This window comes from Hippopotamus amphibius, chromosome 6 (assembly GCF_030028045.1).
Source record: "Hippopotamus amphibius kiboko isolate mHipAmp2 chromosome 6, mHipAmp2.hap2, whole genome shotgun sequence".
NCBI classification, from domain to species: domain Eukaryota; kingdom Metazoa; phylum Chordata; class Mammalia; order Artiodactyla; family Hippopotamidae; genus Hippopotamus; species Hippopotamus amphibius.
Window position 1 is genome coordinate 74241508 of NC_080191.1, and position 17380 is coordinate 74258887.

The following is a 17380-nucleotide window of genomic DNA, read 5'->3' on the forward strand; positions in this document are numbered from 1 at the left end:
GAGAAGGAAGAGTTTTAACGCCAACTCTTAGTTCTGGGTTGAGGTAACATATACTGTGGTATAGAGATTTTTGTATGCAGAGTTGGAGATGCTTGTGAAACAGCTAGCTGGAGATACTGCAAGGGGAACTGTGCAAATTGAGTGTGGGGATACACACTCAGTAACAGGCTGACTTCACTTGGTGGGGAATCCAGGACCTAGTCCTGAGTTTTGGTGCATGGTACATGATGAGTTAATATTTGTGTAAAGATTTATCACAAATATTCAACTTGTATATTGTAATATATTTACAGTTATCTTTCATGTTTTTCATTTTTACTATTATGTAAGTGCATTTTGTGGGGAGAAGGCCATTATTACTTTCTTAATTGAACTGGCTAAATATTAGTCATTTACATTGCCATTTTATGTCATCTAGCTCTCTTGATAGACTTGAATGTAGTAAAACCTTTTCTCCCCCCAAGTACATAAGTACAGAGGAAATAGATTAAAAAGCTACACAAGTAAAATTCAAGGAATTTTTTAGTTTTCTGGGATGGGGGTGGGTAAAGCAGAGTAGGGAGTGAAATTTGATGTGTCCATCTACTCAAAGGTGAAGATACAACTTTTTTCATAAACCTGATAGTCTTTGATGTGCTATTAAAACTGTAAGGAAAACATGTCTTGGAGTGGAGAGAAATAGAGAAAGATACAGAGAAACAGGGAAAAGGAAAGCAGTAAAAAAAAAAAAAAAAAATTGGAGAAAAGAGCAGGGGAATGAGGGGAGTGAGGGAAGTGAGTTTCCCTCCCCTGAGGAGGGGAAGTTCTGAATTGAGTGTTGAATGTAATCTGCTTTTGTTCAGTTTGAACCATGAGCTTCAGAATTCGTAATTATTTTCTTCTAAAACCTAATCTACTTCACAGCTTTTTACTGCTATAAAGTGCTATTCTAGTATGTAGTAGACACACTAGTTAAATAAGAATATTTTTTTTCTCATCACACCACTGTGTTAAGGTGGAAGTTTTAAGACCCCATTATTCTGGTCCTGGTTCTGTCATTAACTGGCTTTATGACCCTAGGAAGTCACTTGCCTTCTGTGAGCCTCAGTTTACTCATCTGCCAAATGATGGAGCTGGACAAAATGACCTTTAAAGTTCCTTCTGCTCTAATGTTCTGTATTTGTTTGAAATCAGTTTTGCCCTAAGTGTGGCAATGGTTTCCCATTGTTTTAAAAAACACACACAAGTATGTTTTTGGACTGTATAATAATAACATATATTCTACTATATTTGAGTTAGTACAGAAATTATTTTGTATAATTTGTCATTCTAACTATACATGCTGCTCTTTGAGATTTTAGGGACTATTTGAAATTCTCCTATTAAGACTGCCATTAGTTTCATTAAAAACTTGCCACCTTCAAATAATTTCTTTGCCATGATCTTCAGAGTTCGTTGATTATGAGTTTTTGTGGAAGTATTTGAAATAATTCACAGACTTTTTATTACTAGAGTTTCCTGGAAACTCAAGCTGTTTTTTAAAGTCTGTGACTTATAGCCAGAATAACTTTGTTTTAACTCTGTTTCCTTAACATTTTCATTGAAAATTTTTACAGATTTTTCCTTGGCCATTGAACTAAACTGTGAAAAGATATTTGCAATAGAACTGTCCTAACAGGATATTAGAAAAAGAAAAGTGCTGCCCTATGTATGTTAGACACACCGTCAGAGGCGCCAGAGGGTTATGCAGACGGTGCTATTTATCTGTGTTCAGTCTTTATACTTTTTGGTTTAGTTTAATGTGTGAAGGATAGAGAATAGCAGGTGCAAAGGTCTAGACTTCAAGAAAAGGATGAAATTTGGAATCCTGTGTTAAATTGCTTATATGCTCATGGTTTTAATACTAATCAGCCGTGATCATACTGTTTTAAAGAAGAGTTATTTTCATAGTGGAGTCCACTTAGCCTAAAAAATAAAGGTACTAGAGGGTAGCAAAGGATATTTAAAGAAGGGAAGAACATCTCTTGTTTTCCATCTTCTAACCCACAAATTACACTCTAGACATGTCTTCTAGTCTGTTCACAAGTAAAGAAATTGTGTACAGTATTTATAGGGCATTTAAAATTTTATTACTGTGAAAGTCTTCCAAAGGTTTCCAACTAGCCATCACCAAGTAAATTTTGAAACACGATTTTCATCCTCGTAAAGAAGACTTAGGGAAAAGTTTAAATTTGCACTTGTTAAAATTTAAAATCTCCTTCACCAAAAACGAAAAAAAGTTCTTATTTGTAGTTGATGAGACAAGCACAGGGAAATTCAAAGATTTGAACAGAATAGAAATTTATCATTAGTGGGTCTCAAGCAAGTGTTGAGGTTTATTGATTGATATTTTAAAAACCCACAGAACTTTCAGCAGGCTACCTCATCCCCTTATTTATTTTTCCGTAGATATTTAAATTTGTTCTGAAACACCTATTAAGGCAAGATAGACTTCACTTTTGTAAAGTGAAAACTACGTCAACAGTGTTGAACACAATATTAGTTGAATTTCATCTTCTAGAATATCCAAACATCCTTTTGTGGTTACTCGTATAAGTGTGTAATGCCCTAACCCTGCAGATTTCTAGAGCTGCTAACCCTTGGTATTCAAGAATAAATGCTGTGGGAAGAAGAATTTAATATAATTTTAATAACACTGAGTCTCGAAATTCAGTGCAAAATTATTTTTATAATCAGAAATTTAACTCACCTCATTGTAAATGGTACTTTCAGGGGCAAAAATACTTAATGCAACTCTAAAAAGTTAGCAGCATTAGCTCCTTCTGCTTATAAGGTCAAATATTCTGTGATAGCCTGTAAGTAATAGAAAATTGCAACAACAACAAAAAAGAGTTTTAGTTTCTCTGCTTTAAAAAAATATTCCTTATAAGTATTTGTATTGCAAATGAACTGTTACCAAATGTTAATAATCTATTATGTCTTGTTTTTTTAAAGTGAATGAATTTTTAGCTTTTGAGGGTCCCATCTTGTTGGATATGAGAATTAAACATCTAATCAAAACAAATCAGTTAAGTCAAGCAACTGCTCTAGCAAAGCTGTGTTCTGACCATCCAGAGATTGGTACAAAAGGTAGTTTTAAGCAAACTTACCTTGTGTGTCTTTGTACATCATCACCAAATGAAAAGTTAATCGAAGAGGTGAGTATGTTTTCTTTTGTTAGTAATTATTTCTTAAAGTGAAGAAAATAATTTAATTAGATTAGATTGTCTTTGACGTCCCTTTCTCTTAGTGAAGAGCCATTATTGTCAGTCTTAAATTTTTGGTGTGCTCTTAGTGATTCTAAGCAGCTTTCAGAAATATACGTAAACATTTCACCTGACTTCTATTTTAAATAATTTGGCTCTTTTCACTGCTTTGGCTAATTATGGAAAAGATGGTGGTAGCTTAATTTAGTTAGGATGTTTATATTTGTTAGTGTTTGGGCCTTAATTTCAGTTTTACCTGACTTAAAGATACTTGCAGTTTTTTTTTTTTAATTGGCTAATTTAAGTGACTTAAACAATTTATATGACTTCTCACTAGGAATACTTTCTCTCTTTCCCTCTGTATATGTGTCTTTCTATCTATCAGTATTTTATTTGCTTATTTAATGTAAAACTTTTTCTTTGACAGGTGATTCTGTTTTTTTACTTCTAGTTGGCATAAAGCATAGTATTCATGTATTTGTGTATTTTATACTGGAGAATTCAAAAAAGTAGAATCATGATCCAAATGGGAATTTTGCATTTGGGAGGGCTCATAATTCCAAAATGAAGTTGGAGACAGGGTAGGAGAATTGAAAATTGTTGATCAAACAACAGGGAATATGTATAGATAAAACTAATACATTGGACAGTGTTGTGTGAACATTTAATGTATCTGTGTCTTACATCTCTAATATAAGTATCCTTTGACTCCAGAGCAATAGAGAATGGAGTACAAAGATTTTAGGATGTGGAAAGGGAAAAGCTGAGATAAAAGACAGAAGACAGTTAACAGAGCATGCATGATCCCATGAGTAGACAGAGAGAGATTGTAATTAGAGTCCAGAAGAAGGATAACCTCAGACAGAATGCTAAATGCGCACATGAGGTTAGAGGTTGTAATTATAATGGTGATTGTGTGACTTTTCTTGAGAATAGAAAATAAAGAGGAAGATGATAGCCTTGGGCCAAGATTAGTAATAAGCCTGTTGTGTATGTTGAGGATAATGAGGATACTGGGAAGTGATGTAGGGCAGTTTCTAGGCCAGATGGAGTGGAGCCAAGGACTCTAGATTAGGAGATATCATTAGTGTGGACATTAGCTATTTTTTCTTTTATATTTCTCTTTTATCTCAGTTAATGGCTTTTTAATTGCTGTATATCAGTAGCTAAATAGAAAATTGAAATTTTCTTATTAGTTCAGGATAACTTCGTAGACAAGTTCATTTGCAGATGTGTACATTTCTTGAGATACAGCCTTTGAAATGTGTGTAACATTGTTTTTTAGTCCTTAAATAAATTATTGTGATGCTGCATCTTAGATGCTTTTCAGCTCCACTGAAGTTTTCATTATCAGATCAGTCCTAGCCTTTAAGTCAGTCTGTCCATCTGTCCATCTGTCCATCTTCCTTCAGCAGATTTTTTATTAAGTGATGTGTGCTGTCTAAACACTGAGGAGGTTTAAAAGTGAGTAAGGCATAGGTCCTACCCCAAAGAAGCACACGTTCTAGTAGGAATCTACAGATAGGGTGGTTAGGTTAACTTTGAAAGTCCTATTTGGAATCAAAGACCATGAATTTGTAATCTCCAGGAAAAAAATCTCTATTTCTAGCTGTCTTGAATAATCAAAAAATCTCGCAATACTGAACCCAAATTCCCTTCTGGTTTAAAAATTATCCAAAGTTAAGTAGCAGCAGCCCAGCCTGCTCTGGGAGATCCTCAGGAAAATTCTCTCTGAGGACCCTGGGTAACTCTGATGTCATATGAAGTTATTTTTTCATTCTCATGTTAAGCGGGTGGAATTAAAATATTTCATGTTCTTTAAGCAGAGTTCACTAAAGTCTGTTCCCCCCCCCCCCCAGAAACAAAACTAGACCACATAGTGTAGAACAGGACAGGATATGTATAAGTCTACACATTCCTTGTTAAAAATCCCTTTTTGTTTAGAGATTGTTTGATTACTCTTTTATGTTTCTGTTACAAACATATAGACACTGGTTCTTCATTGTTCCAATTGGAGTAAGTTCTCTCATTATTTCTACCCCAAGGAAATGTAATCACTTTGGAACAATTGCCCAGACATTGCCCCCTTTGGAGGAGGTATGCTCTCTCTCTCACACGACCCACTTCAAACATTTAGTTTACTTGTCTGGTTCTTGTAAACATTTGAGGTTTTTACCCATCCCTTAAAGTAGGTGGGAGTAGATATTGGAAAGAGTCAACCATGGCCTGGATCTATGGTCCTTCTGAGGAAATCCTTGCCCAAGTGAGCCAGTGGGCAAGGAATTGACTATTTCTCAGGACCCTTTCAGTGTGATAGAAGTAGCAGCTAGCCTGGTAGATGGCAGAGGAATGGGACTGAGAGAGACGAGTGTTTATCTGGCTTCTCTAGAAGAAATGGACTTCGGCCTGGATTCTTGGTGTGGGTATAAAAATGAAGTTAACATTGTTTATTTTATATCCTGTATTTCTGTTGGTTTTGTCATCCGATAAACATAGATGTTAAAAAAGATGTAAAATCTTCTACCTTGTGTCTCTCTAACCATTATTTCCCTATTTAATACTCCCTTGAATAATCATTAACTGTGAACTTTGATATTTCTGATATTGTTACATACACACACATACACACACTTTAGACATACTTACACACAACCTGGCTGCTAGTCCCTTTTCCTCCTCTTGGTATGCACATCTTTCCATATCATTTCTTATGGATCAGCCTCACTATTTCTCCTGGATGTGTAATTCCATAGTATAGATTGGTGATAATGCCTTAGCCAAACTAGGGGACATTTCAATTGTTGCCTTGTACATACATCCTTTCATTCTTCTTGGGGGTATACTGGTAGAGAAAATTTCTATAAGTGGAATTGCTGAATCGAAGCACCTGCACATCTTCAATTAGTAAGTAGGGCCATGCTACTATCCAGAAAAGGATTATGCAAGTGTGTACTCCCATAAACAGTCTATGAAGGGTTTTTTCTTTCCTAACGCTATAGATTTTTCATCTTTTAAAATCTAGCCTAAGATTTTGCCACCCTGAGAGTTTAAAACAAAAAAACATAGTAACTAATTATTTTAGTGTGACAGGTTTACCGTTTAAGTCCTTTTCTAGATGGAAAGCAATTTTATTTTGATAAGCAAAAGACTATTCCTGAAATGTGTTAAAGCCAGTACATTTTTAATATATATTTGGTAAATGTATGTAAAATATTGATGAAGTGTTCTATATTTTTTGAATATCTGGCAGAAAGAGCCATATTAAAACATGAAAGTCATTATTCACATTTTTGAAATGATTTTTATGCTTTACAGAGGGATTTAGCATAGTATATCTTTAACAAACACATCATTCTAATTTGTTTTAAATATTCATATTTCTGAATTTTCTGGTATTAAATTTTTGCTCATTTATCAAAGCAGTACAGAATATATGTCTAATGTATAAATAGTCTCTATGTAGGTCATATATTGGTAATTCTTACTCTATGTTGCCTTGGATTATAGAAAATAATTCTTTCTCATTGATGCCTAAATTTGACCAGTATTTCACTTGCACAATTTTAATTTAGCCATTTTTTAGTTTAGGTTTCATTTTCTCTTTAGTGTCCTATTTTTTTGAGTGGGACATCTAGTGGCAAACCAGGGAAATGAAGGCTATCAAATAGCACATAGTAAAAATTGTTTCCTTAGTGTACCTATAAAGAATGAGGTTTATCTGTATTATTGAATATAGCAGATGTTTCGGTTGGTATGTTGTATATATGTGCATAAATTTATAGAGACTACCATACATAGATACAAGTATACATTTTTATTAAGTGTAAGGTAATGTAGGTAATATCATTGGGAAAGTAATTTTCTTTCCTTATATATAATGTACACATTTTGCATTATATGAGCATTCAACAAGAGTGGCTTAGGGTTTAGAACAACAAAACCACATTTGATTCAAAATAAATCAGACTTTCAAGATGTAAGATTTTTGTTAGACCTGAACATGTAAAGTCAATATTTAGCAATAAAGACCCCTGCGTGTAGAATTCTAGAAAGGGCACAGACTCCAAAGCTAGACCTGGTGTGAATTCTTGACTCTGCTAATTAAGCGTGTAACTTTGAGCAAGTAACAACCTCTCTGAGCCTTACCTCTAAGAAGTAGTAGTAGTATTTACCAGGCAAGCTGTTGTGTGGATTAGCAGTGCTGTTTCTGAAGAAGCTGGCACGAATAAATGAATAGTGGCTGCTGTTTACTGTTATTATTGACATCTTGTTATAAAATGTTAATAATGCCTAGTAGAATAGCTGTGATTAAATAATAACTACATATGTGTATAAAATGTGTAATGATGCATTTAACTTGTCGATAAAATATTAATTATATAAATATATATTGTTCAGCTCTTTTTGTGTTTGTTTACGTAGAGGCACTTATAGATAAAGATTTGTAAGAAAGAGGCAGAGAGAGGAGGAGTGGAAAGAGTACTGCGCCAGGGAGTTCCAGGACTTAGGTTTCAGTCGTATCTCTGACACTCACTTCACACTTCCTTTAAGAAATCATTGTTGTTAAACACATAGACTCAGCGTTGGGTTTTTTCTTATCTTAGTGTTTTCTCGCTCAATTTAATGTATAAAATGAATCTATCCCCGTGCAGTCTTTATCCTCATTATCAAAGATCAACTTCAGGATTACACTCATCCCCATTCAGACACCTGTTTAATCCTAAACACGTTACATTTTACACACACACACACACACACACACTTACTTTCCTGTACTCAAAAATTAATGAGGAGACATTGAAGATCAACAAGAAGGTGTATAGTTACCTCTGGTACATGGGTGCTAATGGTCTATATTGGTCTTCAGTTCTTTTTGCCATTTGTCAGTTGTACCATGTTGAAATTAATCTTTCTAATTCTGTGGAACACCAGTGATTTGTGATTGTATGCTGTTTGTCACATCCTTATCTTATAACAAATACTTGTAGAGATCATGGGTAAATTATGTTTGTTTTATGTAGTAAATCATTGTAATGAGGTGGTAAATTTAAACTAAAAAAATAAGCAGTAGATGTAAGTGCATAATTAAATGAAGCAAGTTGCCTTCATCTAGGTTATACTTATGCATGCATGACTGTTGACAAGCTTTGAGATGGAATGAATTTATATGAAAGGAAAAATAATGGAGATTTATAGAAAACTGAGGTGAGCATCATTTAAAAGTGGTATAGCTACATAAAATGTTTCATATTATACTTTTTTCCCCTCAGGTGAATAGTCACTTTGTTCTTTAATGTATATCCAGTAGATGTTTCTGTCTTTTTGCTGATTCTAATGCTTTTCAAATTACTGGATAAAGGGGAAAAAATACAAGTAGCAGCTATTCTTTTTCAGTATTATAAACCTGATTTAATGGGTAGAGGTTGCTTATAATTAGCATTAGCTATTTACATATAAATGAATACGTGTAAAGTTCTTGAAGATAGTTGGTTCTCTGACTTGAAGAAAGATTATTTCTTTAACCTGCAGCCCAGTCATGACAAATTATGAATTGATAGTGTATGAGTTAATGAGGTTTCACTGATGAAAATGATCTGTAAATATCTAATAAAAATTGTAAAGTATATTACCATATATTTTAACATTAAGACCATTTTATGGCATATTTCTGTATCCTTTCTCTGTAGATTGCAGAAGTTGATTGCAAAGATGCCCTAGAAATGATCTGTAACTTAGAATCTGAGGGTGATGAGAAAAGCGCTCTTGTTTTATGTGCTGCGTTTTTATCACGTCAGCTTCAACAAGGAGATATGTACTGTGCTTGGTGAGTTGATTTTCTTTTGAACAGAGAATTTGTTAACCAAGATTACAGGATAGGTTGTGCAGATAGCTTAAGAACATATTTTTAAAAATCTTCTTAGTGTTACCAAGACAAAAAGCTTATTTTCAGATATTATATGCTGTGCAAACTGATTATCAAGTAGTTCATATTATAGCTTTAGAAACTTTTTATATAAGGACCACACAACTCTTCAGTATACCAGTAATGACCATATAATGATCAGTTATGATTAGGAAATTTTTAAATGTCGGAGGATGAAAGAAGGGCTTTTTTTGTCTAATGCCACAATAAAAATTTTTTCAGATATGTAAGCAACCTCTGATTTAATGTGTGTATTTTTCCTCTGCAAACACTTTTTGCTACATAATTAGCTGCTAAATGTATAGAAATATAGTTCATTTCTATGAGGTATGATTCTACTTAACTAACTTTTTCCAACACACGTTTCTTCATATGGTACATTTTCTAGTGGGCAGACCTGTTGTATCGAATCCTTTGGGAGGATACAGCTGACAGAGGTGATGACTTCAGTTAGCCCTGAAAACTGAAGATCAGCTGTATTAAGTTAGTGTTAGCTAAAACTCACAATTTATCTGGTCAGTGGACAGCATTGTGTCTTCAGTGTTGTGTTGGTATTGTGGAAAAGCAAAAGAAAATTTAGCTTACAGCGTTTCAGTATTTAAGAATATTTACCAAGTGACACACAGCATATAAGTGAAATAGAACAGGCAAGCTAAATAAATGGCTATATAATTGGAAAGACTAAAGTTCATAATTATAAAGGTTTTCTGAACAGTTAGCTCTGTTAAGAAGGAAAATTATATATGCGATACAGAGAGGATTGATATAAAAGACAGGTAGAAAGATTCTGAGGGGAAAATAATATGTATTTATTGGGACAAGTAGGTTTTCTATATAACATAAATATTAATGATGACTAAGAAATTAATGTGTTATTGGTTTAAAAAAGGCATCAAAGTCTAGATTTTATATGAAAAGCAAAAGCAGTCTATTAAAAGCCCTTAGTAGAAGGAGGGCTAAATAAAGTTTATGTTTAAGAAACACTGTTTAAGACTAGCAGTTGAGAATGGATTGGGGCCTGAAAAGTGAGGGCGAGTTGGGGGGTAGGAAGTGGCAGTACAGGGAGTTGAGCTGAGAGAGGCACATCAACTAGAAAGCCAGTAAGTAGTCCAGCGGGGAAGTTACAGAGGTTTCCTGTGGATGTGGGGTGGGGTGAGGGAAATGTTGAAGATAACAGTCTTGAGTTTAGTAAAAAGCAGAGGCTAATAGGAGCAGTTATAATGATGCATTAAAGTAGAAAGACGGTGAACTGGAAAGAATGTTAATCATCTTTTTCATATATTAAGTTTCAGGTTTCAGAAGAGATCAAAGTGGGGAAGTCTTATAAAGAACTAGAGAGGTGAAAGTGGTTAAGACTGGAGAGACAGATTCTGAAGTCCTCAATATGAAGGTTAAAATCCAGTAAATGAGCAGGTTATTCGAGTGGATGGTGGAAAGGGCACAGTTTCTAGGAGTGGAAACTGAGGAACTAATAAGAAAGGCCTGTATGGAGGAGAATACTTGGGGGGAAGGTTGAAGCAAGGAAGAAGATTTTTGTGGAAGTTAATTATGGAGGACAGAAGAGAAATAGGACAGTAGGTAAAAGGGAGGAGAATTCATCAGTTCAGTAGGATTATTTTCTATGAAAAAAACAATGTAATTGCATTTGAGGTTTTTCAAAGTTTCTTTTATTTTTTCACTGCTATGGTGCAGATTAGTTATTTTGTTCAGGACTCTATATCATCACTGATTCTTAACATTTTCTAATAAATTTTAGATTTAAGTTAGAAGATAAAAATTAAATGCTTTTTAAAAATCATTCTGTAATCGATGGGTTTTATATATATACACACACTTTTTGCACTTGCTTATTACTTTAAAGTTCAGTTGTGGCCCAAAGTTACCATTTGTATAACTTGTTTAAATGTCATGTGCTTTCCTAGTAAAAGGTAGTGAGTGTTTCTCTGTCTGAGATTGAAAAGTCGTAATCAATAAAATGATAAATCATCTTGATTTTATGTAATAAGTCTCTGGAAAATTGAGATTTTTTTTCTTTTAAAACCTCATTCCACGTATAGAATTGGAATCTAAAACTAGTTTTAATTTCAAATGTAATTACTAGACTGACATAGTTCATAATTTTACATCATAGCTCCAACTTAACTTTTTTACTTTTGTTTCTTAGGGAACTCACTCTCTTTTGGAGTAAATTACAGCAAAGAGTAGAACCATCTATACAGGTGTACCTAGAAAGATGTCGTCAACTTTCTTTGTTAACCAAGACGGTATATCACATTTTCTTCCTGATTAAAGTTATTAATTCAGAGGTAAGAATGATCAAGGTATCTTAATTTCAAATATATAAATTATCTTTAATAAAAGACTTTATTATTACGGCACCTCCTCAGTGATTTTTATTTCATTTAGTGCTTTGAACATTGATTTTGTTATTAGTCCTTGATGAAACTTGATACAGAGAAATTTAAAATGCAAATGAGCACTTCCCTGGTGGTATAGTGGTTAAGAATCCACCTGCCAATGCAGGGGACATGGGTTCGAGCCCTGATCCAGGAAGATCCCACATGCTGCGGAGCAACTAAGCCGGTGCACCGCAACTACTGAGCCTGCGCTCTAGAGCCCATGAACCACAACTGTTGAGCCCGTGTGCCACAACTACTGAAGCCAACACGCCTAGAGCCTGTGCTCCGCAACGAGAGAAGCCACCTCAGTGAGAAGCCCACACACCACAACGAAGAGTAGCGGCTGCTCTCAGCAACTACAGAAAGCCTGTGCACAGCAACAAAGACCCAATGCAGCCAATAAATAAATAAATAGATAATAAAAATTTTTTTTTAATCCTTTAAAAAATGCAGGTGAGAGCCAGGGGCTTGCTCTTAGCCTGAAGAAAAGCAGTATACGTAATACTTGTATTTTATCATTCCATAATTTTTACTCCTAGTTGTTATACTATTTTGATAATCTGGCTCTATAGAAATTTAGAAAATGTAAAGAGAAATATAGACATAGCTTTCTTTGCCAGCAGTCTGGAAGATTACGGTATCTAAAAATTCTTCTTCTACAAAGACCCAGAAATACTTGATGAAATAAAACAAGCATTGTTTTTAATATGTAGCAGCTGAGATGGCAGAATATTGGGGAAATCCCTAGGTTCAAAAAGAAAAGGAACCTAAAAACTTGAGTAGAAACTCTGAGCTGGTGCTGGGGTTTTCCTAACCTGGTGGGGATTGAGGTATGTTACTACTTGCAGTAAGTAAGGGGTTTGAGTTTTTGTATCCACACAGGGATAAGATAAGAGGTAGGATCTTGGGCCCTTTCAAGTTGGGAATTTAGAACTGAGTTCCATGTCCCCCTCCTTCCCTCCACCAACTTGCGAAGTACTATAATTTCAATGAAAAGTGGACTAGAAAAACATTACTCTGTAACACAGATGATGATAGGGAAACTTGTACATGTGCAACTGGACTGTGGGTCAGAGGAGGACAGTGTTTTTCCTCATTAGTTGTAACCAGAGGTCTGCCCTCACGCAGATTTGGGGTCCACATTTACCCTACCATATAACCAGGAATCCCCACACCAAGTGAGTGTTAGGGAGGAAGACTTTTTCCTCTCCCTTACCTTCTTAGTTATGTTGGCTGGTCTAAGAATTAAACTGACATGGGACAGATTAACAGAAGATCAAGCAAAAGTTTAATAATATGTACCTGTGCGAGAGGCCCAGGAAAACTGAGTAACTCACCAAAATGGCAGGAGCCCCCACCTTAAACACCGTCTTCAGCTAAAGATAAAAGACGATGTTGAGGGTTGTGGTTTGGGACTTCAGAGGAGAGGACGGCAGTTCACATGGAGATGTAAAAGCAAATGTTTATTGGGTCATGCAGAGACAGTGGGACACAGCAGATTCTGATCTCCAGGCTCTGCAGAGTTCCCCCCCACACACACACACCTAGCCTATATTCTTTGCAGCTATCTCTGGTAATAGCTCTGTTATAGGAACAGGCCGTTTGTCTAAATAATTTTAGGCAGTAAAAGGCGGGGGGGGAGGGGAGCCGTGGGCAACAACACAAAGAACTTCTTTAATCTTCTGTTTCTTAAAAATACTCAGCCTAGAAAAATCCTCATGTCAAAGAGACACATTTTGGGATGGCAGATTTTGTTCCCTTATGTAAGTAATATTTAAGAAGGAAAGGATGGAGTCCTGGGCTGGTAATGCCTGGAATCCCTGGCAGAAGCAAATGAAGAATTGCTTTGGAGGAACATACCTTCAATACAGGAGTCTTAGATAAAATGCTTCTTAAGATGGGTTCACCATCAAGATTTACAAAACATGGAACAGTCTGCCATGATGGAATTTTAGCAGAGAGAACTAACAATAGGGTTCAACATACAAGGATAAACACTATAAATTACATATATTTAAAGACATAAGTTAATCATCAAGAACTATTAAACAGGAAACAATCAGACGTGAATGAATGTCAGTAGACAGAATGGTAGAATTATTTGCCTACTACTCTAATACAGTTATGGATAAATCTATAACATAAAGATATAAAATAAGGAATTAAAGTATGAGAAATAGAGGTCCTGTAAAAATGACCAAGCAGATTTAAAAAGAGTCAAAAGAACTTTTAAAAATAAAAAAAAATAGTCATAGAAGTGAGAACACTTAATAGATGGATTAAGCAGTAGATTAGACAATTCAAAAGGGAAGTGATGAGCCTGGATTGCATATATGTTTCTATTTATTAGCAAAAATCAGAATTCAACTTTTACAAAATTAGTTTTCTTATAGAAACCCTTATAGGAATGCATTTGGTTTCCACTTTAAATGTACATGGAAGACACTTTCCAAAGGTGCTACCACTGCATGGAATGGTATGCCAAACAGGTCTTAGGAATTCTTGAAAACTGGAATGTAGCATTACAAGAAGTATTTTTAATTAATGTATAATTTTGTTTTTGAAAGTCAGGACCAAAAGATATTCTTATTCTTTTTAGAAAGTATCTTTTAAGATCTATAGTTGGTCAATAAATTTTATATGTATCTTTGTTTTTTTTTCCTCCTGAAATAATTTCTCTTCATTTGCAGGAGTAAAGAACAGGAATGAATCCTTCTGCTTTCCAGTTTTTCTCTATCGACCTTAACTCATCCTGCTTTTTCATTTTATATGTTGTAGTGCTTGCAGTTAAAAAATAAACTTAACAATAAGTTTCTTAGAAAATTACTATGTAATTTTAAAATATAGGTTGTGCCGCTACTTTATATCCAACTTAAAGAGCAGCATGGCAAAGTAGATGGAACTTGACACTAGAGCCAGACAAACTGGGTATAAATCTTGACTTGCTGTTGACCATCTGGTAACCTTAACCACTTTGGGTTTCATTTCCTAATCAGTTGAATTGAGGAGGTTAGGTAAAAGAGACTCTCCTCCTTCAACCATGCACCCCTGTTCACCAGGAAACCTTGTTGGAGAGGGGGAAGAAATCTTGGACAAGAGCTACACTGTTCATTGTGGTAGCCACCCGCCACTTGTGGCTAGTTAATCTAATTTAAGGAAAACATAAAATTCTGTTCTTCAGTTGTAATAGCCATGTTGTAAGTGCTCAATAGCTCCATGTGACTAGTGGCTACCATATTGAATAGCACAGATAAAAAACATTTCCATCAGCAGACAGTTCTATTTAGTAGTGCAGACTTTGGGCTCAGAAGCACTTAAAAAAAAGCACTGAAAGCATGAATAGCTTGGGGAAGTTGACTAGGGGAGCAGACTTACTGACAAGGATAATACGCAATGTAGTAATTGCTCTGCCCCCAAAATTTTGTTTCTCATTGCATAAAATGTTTCCCTCTGTTTGTTACTTTCTGAAATCTGATCAAACCAGTTTTATCTTAAAAGTAGAATCATAGATGGTTATTGTTTTAGGACTGTGAAAGAGACCTTAAAGTTATGTTGTAGTGACTGTGTTCTAGTGTAACTCCTCATTTTTTATATGATGAAATTTAGCCTCAAGGTTGATGATTTGGGTCAACTGGTAACCCCCTCCCTTTTTCCCCCCAGAGCTCCAGGAGTTGTTGAAAGTTATTGCCCAGCTACTCACATATTAACTTAAAATAATTGTTTCCTTCTTAAACTCTAATTGAGATCTGCAAAAGTAATAGAGCAGATAAATAAAAGCATCATTTTATTTATACTTTTTCCTAGACCCCTGAAGTCAAAGAGTTGAAAAATATAGCCCTTAAGGATCTCATATCTGTTGATGGAGACACACTAGCAGTTGCAATGTAATGTGGGTCTTTCCATTATAGTGAAATATCAAGACTCCTGAGAGGGAGAGCACAGTGCTTAGCACAGTGCCTGATAGAAAGTAGCTGCTAAGTAAAAGAAGAGGGCTCTCTAACCCACTTGTCTGTTGAGACTCTCAAATAGTGATGGCCAAAGAAAGCTGGAGGGGAGAGAGTTTCTAGTATTTAAAAAAAAAAAAGAAAAGTAGTGTAAATTAAAAACTGTTTTCTCCTCTATTCACTACTCACTGAATACTTCTGATCAACAAGTGTGTGGATATTTTTTCCTCCCCAAGCAATCCTCTGATTCTCTGGACACCAAGTGGATGTCTTACAATTTAACTCCATTCTGACACTGTTCACCTAGAGATAGCACAGAATCCACAGGTTAAAGGCCCAGTCTTACAAGACTGCCGTGCTCCCCCAACGTCAGCTGCCAGTCTTGAGTCCAGGGTGTCACCTGTGCTTCTGACCAACTGGCTATAAATCAAAGGTTTCCATGACTTTCGCCTCAGGTTTGATTAATTTACTAGAGTGGCTCGCAGAACTCAGGAAGAACTCATCTCACAGATGTCTCGCAGAACTCAGGTAGATTACTTGTTTATTTTAAAAGGATTCGGCTCAGGAAAAGCCAGAGGAAAGAGATGCATAGGGCAAGGTGTGGGGGAAAGGGTGAGCTACTCTCCCCAACCCCCCCTTGTTCACAAGCCAGAAGCTCCCTGAACCCAGCTCTTTATGGGTTTTTATGGAGGCTTATTTGGCCATTGGTGATAGATTCAGCCTCCATCCTCTCTCTCCTCCTTGGAGGTAGGGGAGGGGGACTGAAAATTCCAACCCGCTGATCACAGGTTGGTTCCCCTGACAGTCAGCCCCTCAGCCTGTGGTTATCTAGGGGCTTTCCAAAAATCACCTCATTAATAAACTCCAGTGTAATTGAAAGGGCCCTATTACGAATAACCAAAGAACACTCATTTCACCTTTAAGGCTGGAGCTATTTCAAAAGCTGGGAACAAAAGATGCCCCTGTGACTATTATCACTTAGGAAGTTACAAAGGTTTTAGGACCTATGTGAGAACTATGGGGGAAGGCCAAAATAACATTTCTTACCAGTATATTACAGTATCACAAGTGGTCTCAAGACAAAAGAGAGAATGGCATAGTTGGGGAACTACAGTTCACATTCCCTGGAATGTAGGTTCTTTGGGTAGGGAAAAGATAAAAGATGAGGCTGGGTCAGATTGTGAGGGCCCTTTTGTATTCCATGCTAAGAAGTTTATATTTAATTGTGAAAGACACAAGAATTTTAAAGCAGGCTAAGCCACAATGTTATGGGTGGATAGGGAAGGGCTGAATAGAACATTTATGGGGAACTAATATCAGCATGTAAGCCTTGGGTAGCTTTGGGTCATGGATACTAGGCAACCAGAGGAAAGGAACGGAAAAAGGGGGATACCAAAGATAAAACCTTGGATTTTTCAGAAGCTTGCCTGCTGAAGTACCAGCGCCAGAAAGGGGGATGAGTCTCTGTTCCTCCTCTGAATGGATTTCACTTAGATTTCCGGTCCTGTGACTCATAAATTCAAGCTGTCGCTATCAGTACTTTTATTAACTGACATTAAGTAGATTTTTATGGGCTAATTACTTTTTTGTTTTGTTTTAAAGATTTATTATTTATTTTTATTTTTGGCCACATAGAGTCTTTGTTGCTGCACATGGGCTTTCTCTAGTTGAGACGAGCAGGAGCTACTCCTCATTGTGGTGTGCGGGGTTCTCAATGCAGTAGCTTTTCTTATTGCGGTGCATGGGCTCTAGGCACATGGACTTCAATAGTTGTGGCATGCGAGCTTAGTTGCTCTACAGCATATGGGATTTTCCTGGGCTAGGGATTGAACCCATGTCCCCTGCATTTTGGCAGGCAGGTTCTTAACCACTGTACCACCAGGGAAATCC

At 35.9% G+C, this 17380-nt stretch overlaps 1 protein-coding gene across 3 annotated transcripts in view; it reads left to right on the top strand.

The window, feature by feature from the left end:
- The window catches only part of ZNF292 (zinc finger protein 292), an 87443-nt gene that overhangs the window by 59561 nt on the left and 10502 nt on the right, over window positions 1-17380 (top strand). For 2 of the 3 annotated variants that reach the window (XM_057738890.1, XM_057738891.1), the window contains 3 exons: window positions 2974-3176; window positions 8912-9048; window positions 11312-11453. In XM_057738890.1, the coding sequence (XP_057594873.1) occupies window positions 2974-3176; window positions 8912-9048; window positions 11312-11453 (482 nt within the window). Of the gene's footprint in view, window positions 1-2973; window positions 3177-5250; window positions 8430-8911; window positions 9049-11311; window positions 11454-17380 lie in introns of those variants that run through there. The other variant, XM_057738893.1, reaches the window with a different exon arrangement.